The sequence below is a fragment of the Telmatherina bonti genome (genome assembly GCF_933228915.1).
Source record: "Telmatherina bonti genome assembly, chromosome: 17".
Classification (NCBI taxonomy): domain Eukaryota; kingdom Metazoa; phylum Chordata; class Actinopteri; order Atheriniformes; family Telmatherinidae; genus Telmatherina; species Telmatherina bonti.
Genome location: NC_136615.1, coordinates 2,465,916 through 2,485,529, shown reverse-complemented (window position 1 = coordinate 2,485,529; position 19,614 = coordinate 2,465,916). Strand labels below are relative to the sequence as shown.

General features: G+C 56.9%; 1 protein-coding gene across 1 annotated transcript in view; it reads right to left on the bottom strand.

Moving 5' to 3' along the window:
• Positions 1-476: 476 nt before the first annotated feature.
• Positions 477-19,614, bottom strand: part of fer (fer (fps/fes related) tyrosine kinase) — a 197,861-nt gene continuing 178,723 nt past the window's right edge. The window contains exons 13-20 of the mRNA XM_079257110.1: positions 7,087-7,209; positions 5,023-5,079; positions 4,810-4,928; positions 4,613-4,707; positions 4,421-4,544; positions 4,188-4,342; positions 926-1,048; positions 477-837 (exon numbers count right to left, since the gene is read on the bottom strand). Of these exons, the coding sequence (XP_079113236.1) occupies positions 701-837; positions 926-1,048; positions 4,188-4,342; positions 4,421-4,544; positions 4,613-4,707; positions 4,810-4,928; positions 5,023-5,079; positions 7,087-7,209 (933 nt within the window). The 3' untranslated portion in view covers positions 477-700. The remainder of the gene's footprint in view (positions 838-925; positions 1,049-4,187; positions 4,343-4,420; positions 4,545-4,612; positions 4,708-4,809; positions 4,929-5,022; positions 5,080-7,086; positions 7,210-19,614) is intronic.

The following is a 19,614-nucleotide window of genomic DNA, read 5'->3' as shown; positions in this document are numbered from 1 at the left end:
TTGTTTACCACCCTGGCGTTTGTTTACACCTCTACTGTTTTCCACCCTGGCGTTTGTTTACACCGTTACTGTTTACCACCCTGGCGTTTGTTTACACCGTTACTGTTTACCACCCTGGCGTTTGTTTACACCTCTACTGTTGTTTACCACCCTGGCGTTTGTTTACACCTCTACTGTTGTTTACCACCCTGGCGCTTGTTTACACCTTTACTGTTGTTTACCACCCTGGCGTTTGTTTACACCTCTACTGTTGTTTACCACCCTGGCGTTTGTTTACACCGTTACTGTTGTTTACCACCCTGGCGCTTGTTTACACCTTTACTGTTGTTTACCAGCCTGGCGTTTGTTTACACCGTTACTGTTGTTTACCACCCTGGCGCTTGTTTACACCTTTACTGTTATTTACCACCCTGGCGTTTGTTTATTAATGGTGTTTAGGTTGTTTACACTCAGCTGAGGTGTAAACAAACAGCAGGGTGGTAAACGGAACCTGAGGGCAGGTTCAGTTGCGTGACGTTCACCACCTTCCAGGTGAGATGACAGCGAGATGTGCACTCTCATGTGCACACCTCTGCAACGCCTGAAGGTGTGTCAGACACTAAACTACATTTGTGACATCACTTCCTGTCTAACGCTGCACAAACAGAATGAACTCTGGCCACGCCCATTACAAAGCACATGTGGGTGTGGCCTCCCGTTTTTACTTCTTCTTCATGGCAGCGACGTCTCGCTGCAGCTCTGAGAACTTGGGTCGGTCCTCCGGGTTGTACTGCCAGCAGCGCTGCATCACCTTGTACATGTCGTCAGGGCAACGCTGAGGACACGCCATCCTGTAACCTGACACCCGAGACAACATGTTCCCATGGTAACTGCAGCCAAATGAAGAGTTATAACAATGCTAAGCTCCGCCTCCCTGTGTGCTCACCTTTCTCCACCTGCTCCCGGGCCTGCTGATTGGTCATCCCTGGATAAGGACACACCCCCAAACTGAAGGTTTCCCACAACAGGATGCCATAACTCCACACGTCACTCTCTGAGCTGTAACGACCTGCAACAGTCAATCAGGTCGCAGCAAATTCATACCAAACCGTTTAAATCACCTCAGATGTACTAGTACAGGTGTGGGACAGGTATAGGACAGGTGTGGGACAGGTGTGGGACAGGTATCGGACAGGTGTAGGACAGGTGTGGGACAGGTGTGGGACAGGTATCGGACAGGTGTAGGACAGGTATAGGACAGGTGTGGGACAGGTGTGGGACAGGTATCGGACAGGTGTAGGACAAGTGTGGGACAGGTGTGGGATGTGTGGGACAGGTATAGGACAGGTGTGGGACAGGTGTAGGACAGGCATAGGACAGGTGTGGGACAGGTATCGGACAGGTGTAGGACAGGTATAGGACAGGTGTGGGACAGGTGTGGGACAGGTATCGGACAGGTGTAGGACAGGTGTGGGACAGGTATAGGACAGGTGTGGGACAGGTGTAGGACAGGCATAGGACAGGTGTGGGACAGGTATCGGACAGGTGTAGGACAGGTGTGGGACAGGTATCGGACAGGTGTAGGACAGGTGTGGGACAGGTATCGGACAGGTATAGGACAGGTGTGGGACAGGTATCGGACAGGTGTAGGACAGGTGTGGGACAGGTGTAGGACAGGCATAGGACAGGTGTGGGACAGGTATCGGACAGGTGTGGGACAGGTGTGGGACAGGTATCGGACAGGTGTAGGACAGGTGTGGGACAGGTGTGGGATGTGTGGGACAGGTATGGGACAGGTGTGGGACAGGTGTAGGACAGGCATAGGACAGGTGTGGGACAGGTATCGGACAGGTGTAGGACAGGTATAGGACAGGTGTGGGACAGGTGTGGGACAGGTATCGGACAGGTGTAGGACAGGTGTGGGACAGGTATAGGACAGGTGTGGGACAGGTGTAGGACAGGCATAGGACAGGTGTGGGACAGGTATCGGACAGGTGTAGGACAGGTGTGGGACAGGTATCGGACAGGTGTAGGACAGGTGTGGGACAGGTATCGGACAGGTATAGGACAGGTGTGGGACAGGTATCGGACAGGTGTAGGACAGGTGTGGGACAGGTGTAGGACAGGCATAGGACAGGTGTGGGACAGGTGTGGGACAGGTATCGGACAGGTGTGGGACAGGTGTGGGACAGGTATCGGACAGGTGTAGGACAGGTGTGGGACAGGTGTGGGATGTGTGGGACAGGTATGGGACAGGTGTGGGACAGGTGTAGGACAGGTGTAGGACAGGCATAGGACAGGTGTGGGACAGGTGTGGGACAGGTATCGGACAGGTGTGGGACAGGTATCGGACAGGTGTGGGACAGGTGTGGGACAGGTGTAGGACAAGTGTAAGACAGGTGTGGGACAGGTATCGGACAGGTGTGGGACAGGTATCGGACAGGTATCGGACAGGGATAGGACAGGTGTAGGACAGGTGTGGGACAGGTGTGGGACAGGTATAGGACAGGTGTGGGACAGGTATAAGACAGGTGTGGGACAGGTATAGGACAGGTGTGGGACAGGTGTAGGACAGGTGTGGGACAGGTGTGGGACAGGTATAGGACAGGTATAGGACAGGTGTAGGACAGGTGTGGGACAGGTGTGGGACAGGTATAGGACAGGTGTGGGACAGGTGTAGGACAGGTGTGGGACAGGTGTGGGACAGGTATAGGACAGGTGTGGGACAGGTGTGGGACAGGTATAGGACAGGTGTGGGACAGGTATAGGACAGGTGTGGGACAGGTATAGGACAGGTGTAGGACAGGTGTGGGACAGGTATAGGACAGGTGTGGGACAGGTGTGGGACAGGTGTAGGACAGGTGTGGGACAGGTGTGGGACAGGTATAGGACAGGTGTGGGACAGGTGTGGGACAGGTATAGGACAGGTATAGGACAGGTGTGGGACAGGTATCGGACAGGTGTAGGACAGGTGTGGGACAGGTGTAGGACAGGCATAGGACAGGTGTGGGACAGGTGTGGGACAGGTATCGGACAGGTGTGGGACAGGTGTGGGACAGGTATCGGACAGGTGTAGGACAGGTGTGGGACAGGTGTGGGATGTGTGGGACAGGTATGGGACAGGTGTGGGACAGGTGTAGGACAGGTGTAGGACAGGCATAGGACAGGTGTGGGACAGGTGTGGGACAGGTATCGGACAGGTGTGGGACAGGTATCGGACAGGTGTGGGACAGGTGTGGGACAGGTGTAGGACAAGTGTAAGACAGGTGTGGGACAGGTATCGGACAGGTGTGGGACAGGTATCGGACAGGTATCGGACAGGGATAGGACAGGTGTAGGACAGGTGTGGGACAGGTGTGGGACAGGTATAGGACAGGTGTGGGACAGGTATAAGACAGGTGTGGGACAGGTATAGGACAGGTGTGGGACAGGTGTAGGACAGGTGTGGGACAGGTGTGGGACAGGTATAGGACAGGTATAGGACAGGTGTAGGACAGGTGTGGGACAGGTGTGGGACAGGTATAGGACAGGTGTGGGACAGGTGTAGGACAGGTGTGGGACAGGTGTGGGACAGGTATAGGACAGGTGTGGGACAGGTGTGGGACAGGTATAGGACAGGTGTGGGACAGGTATAGGACAGGTGTGGGACAGGTATAGGACAGGTGTAGGACAGGTGTGGGACAGGTATAGGACAGGTGTGGGACAGGTGTGGGACAGGTGTAGGACAGGTGTGGGACAGGTGTGGGACAGGTATAGGACAGGTGTGGGACAGGTGTGGGACAGGTATAGGACAGGTATAGGACAGGTGTGGGACAGGTGTGGGACAGGTATAGGACAGGTGTAGGACAGGTGTGGGACAGGTGTGGGACAGGTATAGGACAGGTGTGGGACAGGTGTGGGACAGGTGTAGGACAGGTGTGGGACAGGTGTGGGACAGGTATAGGACAGGTGTGGGACAGGTGTGGGACAGGTATAGGACAGGTATAGGACAGGTGTGGGACAGGTGTGGGACAGGTATAGGACAGGTGTAGGACAGGTATAGGACAGGTGTAGGACAGGTGTAGGACAGGTGTGGGACAGGTGTGGGACAGGTATAGGACAGGTATAGGACAGGTGTGGGACAGGTATAGGACAGGTATAGGACAGGTGTGGGACAGGTGTGGGACAGGTGTGGGACAGGTACAGGACAGATGTGGGACAGGTGTTACCATAGTTCAGGGCTTCAGGTGCAGTCCACTTGATGGGGATTTGCTTCAGTCCAGATGAAGAGTAAACCCCGTCGTCTTCCTGCCGACTCATCCCAAAGTCGCTGATCTTCAACACGCTTCCGTCTCCAACGAGACAGTTCCTGGCCGCGAGGTCCCTGTGGGATAGACGGGTTTACAGAGACACTCAGCTACCGCTCAGCATGTTACCGGTTGGCTGGAGGACGCTGCGGTACCTGTGGATGCAGTTTTTACTCTCCAGGTAGGCCATCCCTGCAGCAGCGTCCACAGCAAAGCGAATCAGCTGCTTCGTCTTCAGGTCGTCTTTTTTCTTCCTCAGAAACGACAGGAAGTCTCCACCTGACAGGAAGTCACATGCTTGTGAGAAACTGACCAATCAGAAATGGACACCACAGAGCTCCACCCACCAGGAACCAGCTCCATGACGATGTAGATGGGCTGACGCTGTGTGCAAACACCAATCAGCTTCACAATGTTGGGATGGTCGTACTGCTTCAGGATCCTGCAGTCAATCACAGCAAGAGGCCGTTTTTATGCTTCAGTCCTTCAGGAGACGAAAGCTGCGACTAACCGACTGTCAGGTGATGCAACAGGTGGCGTTTACCTGGCCTCCGACAGGAAGCGGATCTTCAGCTCTGAAGGTAAATCTTCTTTGCATGTCTTGACGGCAACCGGCGTTTTGTCCCGCTGCAGCATTCCTTTGAACACCTCGCCGAAGTTACCCTGACAACAGGCAGAGCATGATGGGAGCGTTGAGAGGTCAGACGGCGGTCATGTGATGACGGGAATACAAAGTCGCAACAGGAAGTGAGGTCACCTTTCCCAGCAGCTCGCCCAGCACCACGTCTTCATGGTTCAGGATCCATTTCTTGTCCTGCAAAACCGGATTGTGGGATCAGAGGAGGAGCTGCTATGTCTGATCATTAACATATTGACACTGCACGTGACCATTTTTACTGATAGTTATTGATCAGTCCTTGAGACAAGAAGATGGAGACATGAAAGCAATGAAAAATCCATCAGCCCGCATGAAGTCAGTCAGCGAGACGACAGAGTCCTGAAGGACGTCACCGTCCCACTTCAGGGGTCTCATTTCGACAGGAAGCGAACGGAGGAGAACAGGGCACGCCCGCCCCGATTTCTAAAGCAGGGCACGCCCGCCCCGATTTCTAAAGCAGAGAACGCCCGCCCCGATTTCTAAAGCAGAGAACGCCCGCCCCGATTTCTAAAGCAGGGCACGCCCGCCCCGATTTCTAAAGCAGGGCACGCCCGCCCCGATTTCTAAAGCAGGGCACGCCCGCCCCGATTTCTAAAGCAGAGAACGCCCGCCCCGATTTCTAAAGCAGGGCACGCCCGCCCCGATTTCTAAAGCAGAGCACGCCCGCCCCGATTTCTAAAGAAGGGCACGCCCGCCCCGATTTCTAAAGCAGAGAACGCCCGCCCCGATTTCTAAAGCAGAGCACGCCCGCCCCGATTTCTAAAGCAGGGCACGCCCGCCCCGATTTCTAAAGCAGGGCACGCCCGCCCCGATTTCTAAAGCAGGGCACGCCCGCCCCGATTTCTAAAGCAGGGCACGCCCGCCCCGATTTCTAAAGCAGGGCACGCCCGCCCCGATTTCTAAAGCAGAGCACGCCCGCCCCGATTTCTAAAGCAGAGCACGCCCGCCCCGATTTCTAAAGCAGAGCACGCCCGCCCCGATTTCTAAAGCAGGGCACGCCCGCCCCGATTTCTAAAGCAGGGCACGCCCGCCCCCATTTCTAAAGCAGGGCACGCCCGCCCCCATTTCTAAAGCAGGGCACGCCCGCCCCCATTTCTAAATTACAGCATGCACGCCCCCATTTCTAAATTACAGCATGCACGCCCCCATTTCTAAATTACAGCATGCACGCCCCCATTTCTAAATTACAGCATGCACGCCCCGATTTCTAAATTACAGCATGCACGCCCCCATTTCTAAATTACAGCATGCACGCCCCCATTTCTAAATTACAGCATGCACGCCCCCATTTCTAAATTACAGCATGCAGGCCCCCATTTCTAAATTACAGCATGCACGCCCCCATTTCTAATGCAGAGCACGCCCCGATTTCTAAATTAGAGCACGCACGCCCCATGCCGGTTGTTCTTGTCCATCAGGATCAGTGGGGGGCGGGGGCGTGTGTATAGGTGTGTGTTACATGCTAACACACACCTATACACATATATAAACACCAACACACATTTGCACCCCTACACACCTACATAAAGGCGAAAGAGGACCTACACTATTACAACACACACACCAACACACACACACTATACATCATACCTGTCAGTATGTAAAGAGCTCCTTACACACTCATTAGGACATTTGCACACACACTGGAGCAGCTTCATTGGCACCCATCAAAATTTCGTCAGAAATTTTCTAGATAATGATATTAATGTAGAACTTTATATGTATGATAGCTACTGATCAGCTAATTGATCAGCTGTGTTCCACACTGACAGAGCACATTTTACTGGCTGACGTTGTGATCAATAACATTTCTGATGGAAATCCAACAGATTATTTTCCTGATGGAGGATTAATATCACATCTGCTTTTGTCTTTATTTTTGCAAATAATTTTTATGTAAATCTTTTTATCTGAAAGTTTATATTTGATTTTTCACAAATGTCTGAAATTTCACATCGTTTCTTTGGTTTTACTCTTCTTCGTTGGTGTTGGCGTTTTCTGTTTCTGCAGATATTGTATGTAGGGCAGATTGAATGTTCTCCCTCCAATCTGTTTTTATAAATCCCAGACATTGGCAATAACTGGTGACGCCGGCTTAATTCATAGGAAGCTTTATAAATGAGGCCCCTGAAACCGGACTCACATGGATGGACAGATGGTTACCTTGACAACGGGGTTGAGCAGCACCACCCCAGACTTCTTGGTGATGACTTGTTTGGTGGAAAAGTGATGCTCGATGAGCTGAGGGATGGTGGAAAACCCAGTTCCTTCAAAGCGGTACTGACTCTACCAGAGAGAGAGAGAGACGGGGTTGGGGGGGGGGGGGGGTTATCATCATGAGGCTCCACGACACAACCTGACACACTGGAACCAAGACCTGTCCTAAACCTGCCAAACCTGTCCACAGACTGCCGTTCCTAAATATAGATCTGGAAAGACTCCATCTGACCTGGGGTCCTGCAGAGGACCGTTTCCGTCACCGTTACCGAGCGGACTCGCACCGTTACCGAGCGGACTCGCACCGTTACCGAGAAGACTCGCACCGTTACCGAGAAGACTCGCACCGTTACCGACCTGACTCGCACCGTTACCGAGAAAACTCGCACCGTTACCGTGCGGACTCACACCGTTACCGAGAAGACTCGCACCGTTACCGAGAAGACTCACACCGTTACCGTGCGGACTCACACCGTTACCGTGCGGACTCACACCGTTACCGAGAAGACTCACACCGTTACCGTGCGGACTCGCATCGTTACCGAGCGGACTCGCACCGTTACCGAGAAGACTCGCATCGTTACCGAGCGGACTCGCATCGTTACCGAGCGGACTCGCACCGTTACCGAGAAGACTCGCACCGTTACCGTGCGGACTCACACCGTTACCGTGCGGACTCACACCGTTACAGAGGAGACTCACACCGTTACCGAGGAGACTCGCACCGTTACCGAGGAGACTCGCACCGTTACCGAGTAGACTCGCACCGTTACCGAGCGGACTCGCACCGTTACCGAAAAAACTCGCACCGTTACCGAGAAGACTCGCACCGTTACCGAGAAGACTCGCACCGTTAGCGTGCGGACTCACACCGTTACCGAGGAGACTCGCACCGTTACCGTGCGGACTCGCACCGTTACCGTGCGGACTCACACCGTTACCGAGAAGACTCGCACCGTTACCGACCGGACTCGCACCGTTACCGAGAAAACTCGCACCATTACCGTGCGGACTCACACCGTTACCGTGCGGACTCACACCGTTACCGAGAAGACTCGCACCGTTACCGAGAAGACTCACACCGTTACCGAGAAGACTCACACCGTTACCGTGCGGACTCACACCGTTACCGAGAAGACTCGCACCGTTACCGAGAAGACTCACACCGTTACCGTGCGGACTCGCATCGTTACCGAGCAGACTCGCACCGTTACCGAGAATACTCGCATCGTTACCGTGCGGACTCGCATCGTTACCGAGCGGACTCGCACCGTTACCGAGCGGACTCGCACCGTTACCGAGAAGACTCGCACCGTTACCGAGAAGACTCGCATCGTTACCATGCGGACTCGCATCGTTACCGAGCGGACTTGCACCGTTACCGTGCGGACTCACACCGTTACCGAGAAGACTCGCACCGTTACCGAGCGGACTCGCACCGTTACCGTGCGGACTCACACCGTTACCGAGAAGACTCGCACCGTTACCGAGAAGACTCACACCGTTACCGTGCGGACTCACACCGTTACCGTGCGGACTCACACCGTTACCGAGAAGACTCACACCGTTACCGTGCGGACTCGCATCGTTACCGAGCGGACTCGCACCGTTACCGAGAAGACTCGCATCGTTACCGAGCGGACTCGCATCGTTACCGAGCGGACTCGCACCGTTACCGAGAAGACTCGCACCGTTACCGTGCGGACTCGCACCGTTACCGAGCGGACTCGCACCGTTACCGAGGAGACTCGCACCGTTACCGAGGAGACTCGCACCGTTACCGAGCGGACTCGCACCGTTACCGAGAAGACTCGCACCGTTACCGAGAAGACTCGCACCGTTACCGAGAAGACTCGCACCGTTACCGAGGAGACTCGCATCGTTACCGTGCGGACTCGCACCGTTACCGTGCGGACTCGCACCGTTACCGTGCGGACTCACACCGTTACCGAGAAGACTCGCACTGTTACCGAGCGGACTCGCACCGTTACCGTGCGGACTCACACCGTTACCGAGAAGACTCGCACCGTTACCGACCGGACTCGCACCGTTACCGAGAAGACTCGCACCGTTACCGACCGGACTCGCACCGTTACCGACCGGACTCGCACCGTTACCGAGAAAACTCGCACCATTACCGTGCGGACTCACACCGTTACCGTGCGGACTCACACCGTTACCGAGAAGACTCGCACCGTTACCGAGAAGACTCACATCGTTACCGAGAAGACTCACACCGTTACCGTGCGGACTCACACCGTTACCGTGCGGACTCACACCGTTACCGAGAAGACTCGCACCGTTACCGAGAAGACTCGCATCGTTACCATGCGGACTCGCACCGTTACCGAGAAGACTCGCACCGTTACCGTGCGGACTCACACCGTTACCGTGCGGACTCACACCGTTACAGAGGAGACTCACACCGTTACCGAGGAGACTCGCACCGTTACCGAGGAGACTCGCACCGTTACCGAGCGGACTCGCACCGTTACCGAGAAGACTCGCACCGTTACCGAGAAGACTCGCACCGTTACCGAGAAGACTCGCACCGTTACCGAGAAGACTCGCACCGTTACCGTGCGGACTCACACCGTTACCGAGGAGACTCACACCGTTACCGTGCGGACTCGCATCGTTACCGTGCAGACTCGCATCGTTACCGTGCAGACTCGCATCGTTACCGTGCGGACTCACACCGTTACCGAGAAGACTCGCACCGTTACCGAGAAGACTCGCACCGTTACCGAGGAGACTCGCATCGTTACCGTGCGGACTCGCACCGTTACCGTGCGGACTCGCACCGTTACCGTGCGGACTCACACCGTTACCGAGAAGACTCGCACCGTTACCGAGCGGACTCGCACCGTTACCGTGCGGACTCGCACCGTTACCGTGCGGACTCACACCGTTACCGAGAAGACTCGCACCGTTACCGACCGGACTCGCACCGTTACCGAGAAAACTCGCACCATTACCGTGCGGACTCACACCGTTACCGTGCGGACTCACACCGTTACCGAGAAGACTCGCACCGTTACCGAGAAGACTCACATCGTTACCGAGAAGACTCACACCGTTACCGTGCGGACTCACACCGTTACCGAGAAGACTCGCACCGTTACCGAGAAGACTCGCATCGTTACCATGCGGACTCGCACCGTTACCGAGAAGACTCGCACCGTTACCGTGCGGACTCACACCGTTACCGTGCGGACTCACACCGTTACAGAGGAGACTCACACCGTTACCGAGGAGACTCGCACCGTTACCGAGGAGACTCGCATCGTTACCGAGCGGACTCGCACCGTTACCGAGAAGACTCGCACCGTTACCGAGAAGACTCGCACCGTTACCGAGAAGACTCGCACCGTTACCGAGAAGACTCGCACCGTTACCGTGCGGACTCGCACCGTTACCGAGAAGACTCGCATCGTTACCGTGCAGACTCGCATCGTTACCGAGCGGACTCGCACCGTTACCGAGGAGACTCGCACCGTTACCGAGCGGACTCGCACCGTTACCGTGCGGACTCACACCGTTACCGAGAAGACTCACACCGTTACCGTGCGGACTCGCATCGTTACCGAGCGGACTCGCACCGTTACCGTGCGGACTCACACCGTTACCGAGGAGACTCACACCGTTACCGTGCGGACTCGCATCGTTACCGTGCAGACTCGCATCGTTACCGTGCAGACTCGCATCGTTACCGTGCGGACTCACACCGTTACCGAGAAGACTCGCACCGTTACCGAGAAGACTCGCACCGTTACCGAGGAGACTCGCATCGTTACCGTGCGGACTCGCACCGTTACCGTGCGGACTCGCACCGTTACCGTGCGGACTCACACCGTTACCGAGAAGACTCGCACCGTTACCGAGCGGACTCGCACCGTTACCGTGCGGACTCGCACCGTTACCGTGCGGACTCACACCGTTACCGAGAAGACTCGCACCGTTACCGACCGGACTCGCACCGTTACCGAGAAAACTCGCACCATTACCGTGCGGACTCACACCGTTACCGTGCGGACTCACACCGTTACCGAGAAGACTCGCACCGTTACCGAGAAGACTCACATCGTTACCGAGAAGACTCACACCGTTACCGTGCGGACTCACACCGTTACCGAGAAGACTCGCACCGTTACCGAGAAGACTCGCATCGTTACCATGCGGACTCGCACCGTTACCGAGAAGACTCGCACCGTTACCGTGCGGACTCACACCGTTACCGTGCGGACTCACACCGTTACAGAGGAGACTCACACCGTTACCGAGGAGACTCGCACCGTTACCGAGGAGACTCGCATCGTTACCGAGCGGACTCGCACCGTTACCGAGAAGACTCGCACCGTTACCGAGAAGACTCGCACCGTTACCGAGAAGACTCGCACCGTTACCGAGAAGACTCGCACCGTTACCGTGCGGACTCGCACCGTTACCGAGAAGACTCGCATCGTTACCATGCGGACTCGCACCGTTACCGAGAAGACTCGCACCGTTACCGTGCGGACTCACACCGTTACCGTGCGGACTCACACCGTTACAGAGGAGACTCACACCGTTACCGAGGAGACTCGCACCGTTACCGAGGAGACTCGCACCGTTACCGAGAAGACTCGCACCGTTACCGAGAAGACTCGCACCGTTACCGAGAAGACTCGCACCGTTACCGAGAAGACTCGCACCGTTACCGTGCGGACTCACACCGTTACCGAGGAGACTCACACCGTTACCGTGCGGACTCGCATCGTTACCATGCAGACTCGCATCGTTACCGTGCAGACTCGCATCGTTACCGTGCGGACTCACACCGTTACCGAGAAGACTCGCACCGTTACCGAGAAGACTCGCACCGTTACCGAGGAGACTCGCATCGTTACCGTGCGGACTCGCACCGTTACCGTGCGGACTCGCACCGTTACCGTGCGGACTCACACCGTTACCGAGAAGACTCGCACCGTTACCGAGCGGACTCGCACCGTTACCGTGCGGACTCGCACCGTTACCGTGCGGACTCACACCGTTACCGAGAAGACTCGCACCGTTACCGACCGGACTCGCACCGTTACCGAGAAAACTCGCACCATTACCGTGCGGACTCACACCGTTACCGTGCGGACTCACACCGTTACCGAGAAGACTCGCACCGTTACCGAGAAGACTCACATCGTTACCGAGAAGACTCACACCGTTACCGTGCGGACTCACACCGTTACCGAGAAGACTCGCACCGTTACCGAGAAGACTCGCATCGTTACCATGCGGACTCGCACCGTTACCGAGAAGACTCGCACCGTTACCGTGCGGACTCACACCGTTACCGTGCGGACTCACACCGTTACAGAGGAGACTCACACCGTTACCGAGGAGACTCGCACCGTTACCGAGGAGACTCGCATCGTTACCGAGCGGACTCGCACCGTTACCGAGAAGACTCGCACCGTTACCGAGAAGACTCGCACCGTTACCGAGAAGACTCGCACCGTTACCGAGAAGACTCGCACCGTTACCGTGCGGACTCGCACCGTTACCGAGAAGACTCGCATCGTTACCGTGCAGACTCGCATCGTTACCGAGCGGACTCGCACCGTTACCGAGGAGACTCGCACCGTTACCGAGCGGACTCGCACCGTTACCGTGCGGACTCACACCGTTACCGAGAAGACTCACACCGTTACCGTGCGGACTCGCATCGTTACCGAGCGGACTCGCACCGTTACCGTGCGGACTCACACCGTTACCGAGGAGACTCACACCGTTACCGTGCGGACTCGCATCGTTACCGTGCAGACTCGCATCGTTACCGTGCAGACTCGCATCGTTACCGTGCGGACTCACACCGTTACCGAGAAGACTCGCACCGTTACCGAGAAGACTCGCACCGTTACCGAGGAGACTCGCATCGTTACCGTGCGGACTCGCACCGTTACCGTGCGGACTCGCACCGTTACCGTGCGGACTCACACCGTTACCGAGAAGACTCGCACCGTTACCGAGCGGACTCGCACCGTTACCGTGCGGACTCGCACCGTTACCGTGCGGACTCACACCGTTACCGAGAAGACTCGCACCGTTACCGACCGGACTCGCACCGTTACCGAGAAAACTCGCACCATTACCGTGCGGACTCACACCGTTACCGTGCGGACTCACACCGTTACCGAGAAGACTCGCACCGTTACCGAGAAGACTCACATCGTTACCGAGAAGACTCACACCGTTACCGTGCGGACTCACACCGTTACCGAGAAGACTCGCACCGTTACCGAGAAGACTCGCATCGTTACCATGCGGACTCGCACCGTTACCGAGAAGACTCGCACCGTTACCGTGCGGACTCACACCGTTACCGTGCGGACTCACACCGTTACAGAGGAGACTCACACCGTTACCGAGGAGACTCGCACCGTTACCGAGGAGACTCGCATCGTTACCGAGCGGACTCGCACCGTTACCGAGAAGACTCGCACCGTTACCGAGAAGACTCGCACCGTTACCGAGAAGACTCGCACCGTTACCGAGAAGACTCGCACCGTTACCGTGCGGACTCGCACCGTTACCGAGAAGACTCGCATCGTTACCGTGCAGACTCGCATCGTTACCGAGCGGACTCGCACCGTTACCGAGGAGACTCGCACCGTTACCGAGCGGACTCGCACCGTTACCGTGCGGACTCACACCGTTACCGAGAAGACTCACACCGTTACCGTGCGGACTCGCATCGTTACCGAGCGGACTCGCACCGTTACCGAGAAGACTCGCATCGTTACCGAGCGGACTCGCATCGTTACCGAGCGGACTCGCACCGTTACCGAGAAGACTCGCACCGTTACCGTGCGGACTCACACCGTTACCGTGCGGACTCACACCGTTACAGAGGAGACTCGCACCGTTACCGAGGAGACTCGCACCGTTACCGAGGAGACTCGCACCGTTACCGAGGAGACTCGCACCGTTACCGAGCGGACTCGCACCGTTACCGAAAAAACTCGCACCGTTACCGAGAAGACTCGCACCGTTACCGAGAAGACTCGCACCGTTACCGAGAAGACTCGCACCGTTACCGAGAAGACTCGCACCGTTACCGAGAAGACTCGCACCGTTACCGAGGAGACTCACACCGTTACCGAGAAGACTCGCACCGTTACCGAGAAGACTCACATCGTTACCGAGAAGACTCACACCGTTACCGTGCGGACTCACACCGTTACCGAGAAGACTCGCACCGTTACCGAGAAGACTCGCATCGTTACCATGCGGACTCGCACCGTTACCGAGAAGACTCGCACCGTTACCGTGCGGACTCACACCGTTACCGTGCGGACTCACACCGTTACCGTGCGGACTCACACCGTTACAGAGGAGACTCACACCGTTACCGAGGAGACTCGCACCGTTACCGAGGAGACTCGCATCGTTACCGAGCGGACTCGCACCGTTACCGAGAAGACTCGCACCGTTACCGAGAAGACTCGCACCGTTACCGAGAAGACTCGCACCGTTACCGAGAAGACTCGCACCGTTACCGAGAAGACTCGCACCGTTACCGAGAAGACTCGCACCGTTACCGTGCGGACTCACACCGTTACCGAGGAGACTCACACCGTTACCGTGCGGACTCGCATCGTTACCGTGCAGACTCGCATCGTTACCGTGCAGACTCGCATCGTTACCGAGCGGACTCGCACCGTTACCGAGGAGACTCGCACCGTTACCGAGCGGACTCGCACCGTTACCGAGCGGTCTCGCACCGTTACCAAGAAGACTCGAACCGTTACCGTGCGGACTCACACCGTTACCGAGTAGACTCACACCGTTACCGTGCGGACTCGCATCGTTACCGAGCAGACTCGTACCGTTACCGAGAATACTCGCATCGTTACCGAGCGGACTCGCACCGTTACCGAGAAGACTCGCACCGTTACCGTGCGGAGTCACACCGTTACCGTGCGGACTCGCACGGTTACTGAGAAGACTCGCACCGTTACCGAGCGGACTCGCACCGTTACCGAGCGGACTCGCACCGTTACCGAGTAGACTCACACCGTTACCGAGCGGACTCGCACCGTTACCGAGCGGACTCACACCGTTACCGAGTAGACTCACACCGTTACCGTGCGGACTCACACCGTTACCGTGCGGACTCACACCGTTACCGAGGAGACTCACACCGTTACCGTGCGGACTCGCATCGTTACCGTGCAACTCACACCGTTACCGAGGAGACTCACACCGTTACCGTGCGGACTCGCATCGTTACCGAGTGGACTCGCATCGTTACCGAGAAGACTCACACCGTTACCGTGCGGACTCACACCGTTACCGAGAAGACTCGCATCGTTACCGTGCAGACTCGTATCGTTACCGAGAAGACTCGCACCGTTACCGAGCGGACTTGCACCGTTACCGAGAAGACTCACACCGTTACCGTGCGGACTCACACCGTTACCGTGCGGACTCACACCGTTACCAAGGAGACTCACACCGTTACCATGCGGACTCGCATCGTTACCGAGCGGACTCGCACCGTTACCAACAAGACTCGCATCGTTACCGAGCGGACTCACACCGTTACCGAGCGGACTCACACCGTTACCGAGAAGACTCGCACCATTACCGAGCGGACTCGCACCGTTACCGTGCGGACTCGCATCGTTACCGAGCGGACTCGCACCGTTACCAACAAGACTCGCATCGTTACCGTGCGGACTCGCATCGTTACCGAGCGGACTCACACCGTTACCGAGCGGACTAGCCCCGTTACCAACAAGACTCGCATCGTTACCGTGCGGACTCGCATCGTTACCGTGCGGACTCGCATCGTTACCGAGCGGATTCACACCGTTACCGAGAAGACTCGCACCGTTACCGAGAAGACTCACACCGTTACCGTGCGGACTCGCACCGTTACCGAGAAGACTCGCACCGTTACCGAGGAGACTCGCACCGTTACCAAGAAGACTCGCACCGTTACCGAGAAGACTCACACCGTTACCGAGAAGACTCGCACCATTACCGAGCGGACTCGCACCGTTACCGAGGAGACTCACACCGTTACCGAGGAGACTCGCATCGTTACCGAGCGGACTCGCACCGTTACCGAGAAGACTTGCATCGTTACCGTGCAGACTCGCACCGTTACCGAGCGGACTCGCACCGTTACCGAGAAGACTCGCACCATTACCGTGCGGACTCACACCGTTACCGAGAAGACTCGCACCATTACCGTGCGGACTCACACCGTTACCGTGCGGACTCACACCGTTACCGAGAAGACTCGCACCGTTACCGAGGAGACTCACACCGTTACCGTGCGGACTCACACCGTTACCGAGCGGACTCGCACCGTTACCGAGAAGACTCGCACCATTACCGTGCGGACTCACACCGTTACCGAGAAGACTCGCACCATTACCGTGCGGACTCACACCGTTACCGTGCGGACTCACACCGTTACCGAGAAGACTCGCACCGTTACCGAGGAGACTCACACCGTTACCGTGCGGACTCACACCGTTACCGTGCGGACTCGCACCGTTACCGAGAAGACTCGCACCGTTACCGAGGAGACTCGCACCGTTACCAAGAAGACTCGCACCGTTACCGAGCGGACTCGCACCGTTACCGAGAAGACTCACACCGTTACCGTGCGGACTCGCATCGTTACCGAGCGGACTCGCACCGTTACCGAGAAGACTCGCATCATTACCGAGCGGACTTGCACCGTTACCGTGCGGACTCACACCGTTACCGAGAAGACTCGCACCGTTACCGAGCAGACTCGCACCGTTACCGAGAATACTCGCATCGTTACCGAGCGGACTCGCACCGTTACCGAGAAGACTCGCACCGTTACCGTGCGGAGTCACACCGTTACCGTGCGGACTCGCACGGTTACTGAGAAGACTCGCACCGTTACCGAGCGGACTCGCACCGTTACCGAGCGGACTCGCACCGTTACCGAGAAGACTCGCACCGTTACCGAGGAGACTCACACCGTTACCGTGCGGACTCGCATCGTTACTGAGTGGACTCGCATCGTTACCGAGAAGACTCGCACCGTTACCGTGCAGACTCGCACCGTTACCGAGAAGACTCGCATCGTTACCGTGCAGACTCGTATCGTTACCGAGAAGACTCGCACCGTTACCGAGCGGACTCGCACCGTTACCGAGAAGACTCACACCGTTACCGAGAAGACTCACACCGTTACCGTGCGGACTCACACCGTTACCGTGCGGACTCACACCGTTACCGTGCGGACTCACACCGTTACCAAGGAGACTCACACCGTTACCGTGCGGACTCACACCGTTACCAAGGAGACTCACACCGTTACCATGCGGACTCGCATCGTTACCGAGCGGACTCGCACCGTTACCAACAAGACTCGCATCGTTACCGAGCGGACTCACACCGTTACCGAGCGGACTCACACCGTTACCGAGAAGACTCGCACCATTACCGAGCGGACTCGCACCGTTACCGTGCGGACTCGCATCGTTACCGAGCGGACTCGCACCGTTACCAACAAGACTCGCATCGTTACCGTGCGGACTCGCATCGTTACCGAGCGGACTCACACCGTTACCGAGCGGACTAGCCCCGTTACCAAAAAGACTCGCATCGTTACCGTGCGGACTCGCATCGTTACCGTGCGGACTCGCATCGTTACCGAGCGGATTCACACCGTTACCGAGAAGACTCGCACCGTTACCGAGAAGACTCGCACCGTTACCGTGCGGACTCGCACCGTTACCGAGAAGACTCGCACCGTTACCGAGGAGACTCGCACCGTTACCGAGAAGACTCGCACCATTACCGAGCGGACTCGCACCGTTACCGAGGAGACTCACACCGTTACCGAGGAGACTCGCATCGTTACCGAGCGGACTCGCACCGTTACCGAGAAGACTTGCATCGTTACCGTGCAGACTCGCACCGTTACCGAGCGGACTCGCACCGTTACCGAGAAGACTCGCACCATTACCGTGCGGACTCACACCGTTACCGAGAAGACTCGCACCATTACCGTGCGGACTCACACCGTTACCGTGCGGACTCACACCGTTACCGAGGAGACTCGCACCGTTACCGAGGAGACTCACACCGTTACCGTGCGGACTCACACCGTTACCGTGCGGACTCGCACCGTTACCGAGAAGACTCGCACCGTTACCGAGGAGACTCGCACCGTTACCGAGAAGACTCGCACCGTTACCGAGGAGACTCGCACCGTTACCAAGAAGACTCGCACCGTTACCGAGCGGACTCGCACCGTTACCGAGAAGACTCACACCGTTACCGTGCGGACTCGCATCGTTACCGAGCGGACTCGCACCGTTACCGAGAAGACTCGCATCATTACCGAGCGGACTTGCACCGTTACCGTGCGGACTCACACCGTTACCGAGAAGACTCGCACCGTTACCGAGCAGACTCGCACCGTTACCGAGCAGACTCGCACCGTTACCGAGAATACTCGCATCGTTACCGAGCGGACTCGCACCGTTACCGAGAAGACTCGCACCGTTACCGTGCGGAGTCACACCGTTACCGTGCGGACTCGCACGGTTACTGAGAAGACTCGCACCGTTACCGAGCGGACTCGCACCGTTACCGAGCGGACTCGCACCGTTACCGAGAAGACTCGCACCGTTACCGAGAAGACTCGCACCGTTACCGAGGAGACTCACACCGTTACCGTGCGGACTCGCATCGTTACTGAGTGGACTCGCATCGTTACCGAGAAGACTCACACAGTTACCGTGCGGACTCGCACCGTTACCGAGAAGACTCGCATCGTTACCGTGCAGACTCGTATCATTACCGAGAAGACTCGCACCGTTACCGAGCGGACTTGCACCGTTACCGAGAAGACTCACACCGTTACCGTGCGGACTCACACCGTTACCGTGCGGACTCACACCGTTACCGTGCGGACTCACACCGTTACCAAGGAGACTCACACCGTTACCATGCGGACTCGCATCGTTACCGAGCGGACTCGCACCGTTACCAACAAGACTCGCATCGTTACCGAGCGGACTCACACCGTTACCGAGCGGACTCACACCGTTACCGAGAAGACTCGCACCATTACCGAGCGGACTCGCACCGTTACCGTGCGGACTCGCATCGTTACCGAGCGGACTCGCACCGTTACCAACAAGACTCGCATCGTTACCGTGCGGACTCGCATCGTTACCGAGCGGACTCACACCGTTACCGTGCGGACTCACACCGTTACAGAGGAGACTCGCACCGTTACCGAGGAGACTCGCACCGTTACCGAGGAGACTCGCACCGTTACCGAGGAGACTCGCACCGTTACCAAGGAGACTCGCACCGTTACCGAGCGGACTCGCACCGTTACCGAAAAAACTCGCACCGTTACCGAGAAGACTCGCACCGTTACCGAGAAGACTCGCACCGTTACCGAGGAGACTCGCACAGTTACCGTGC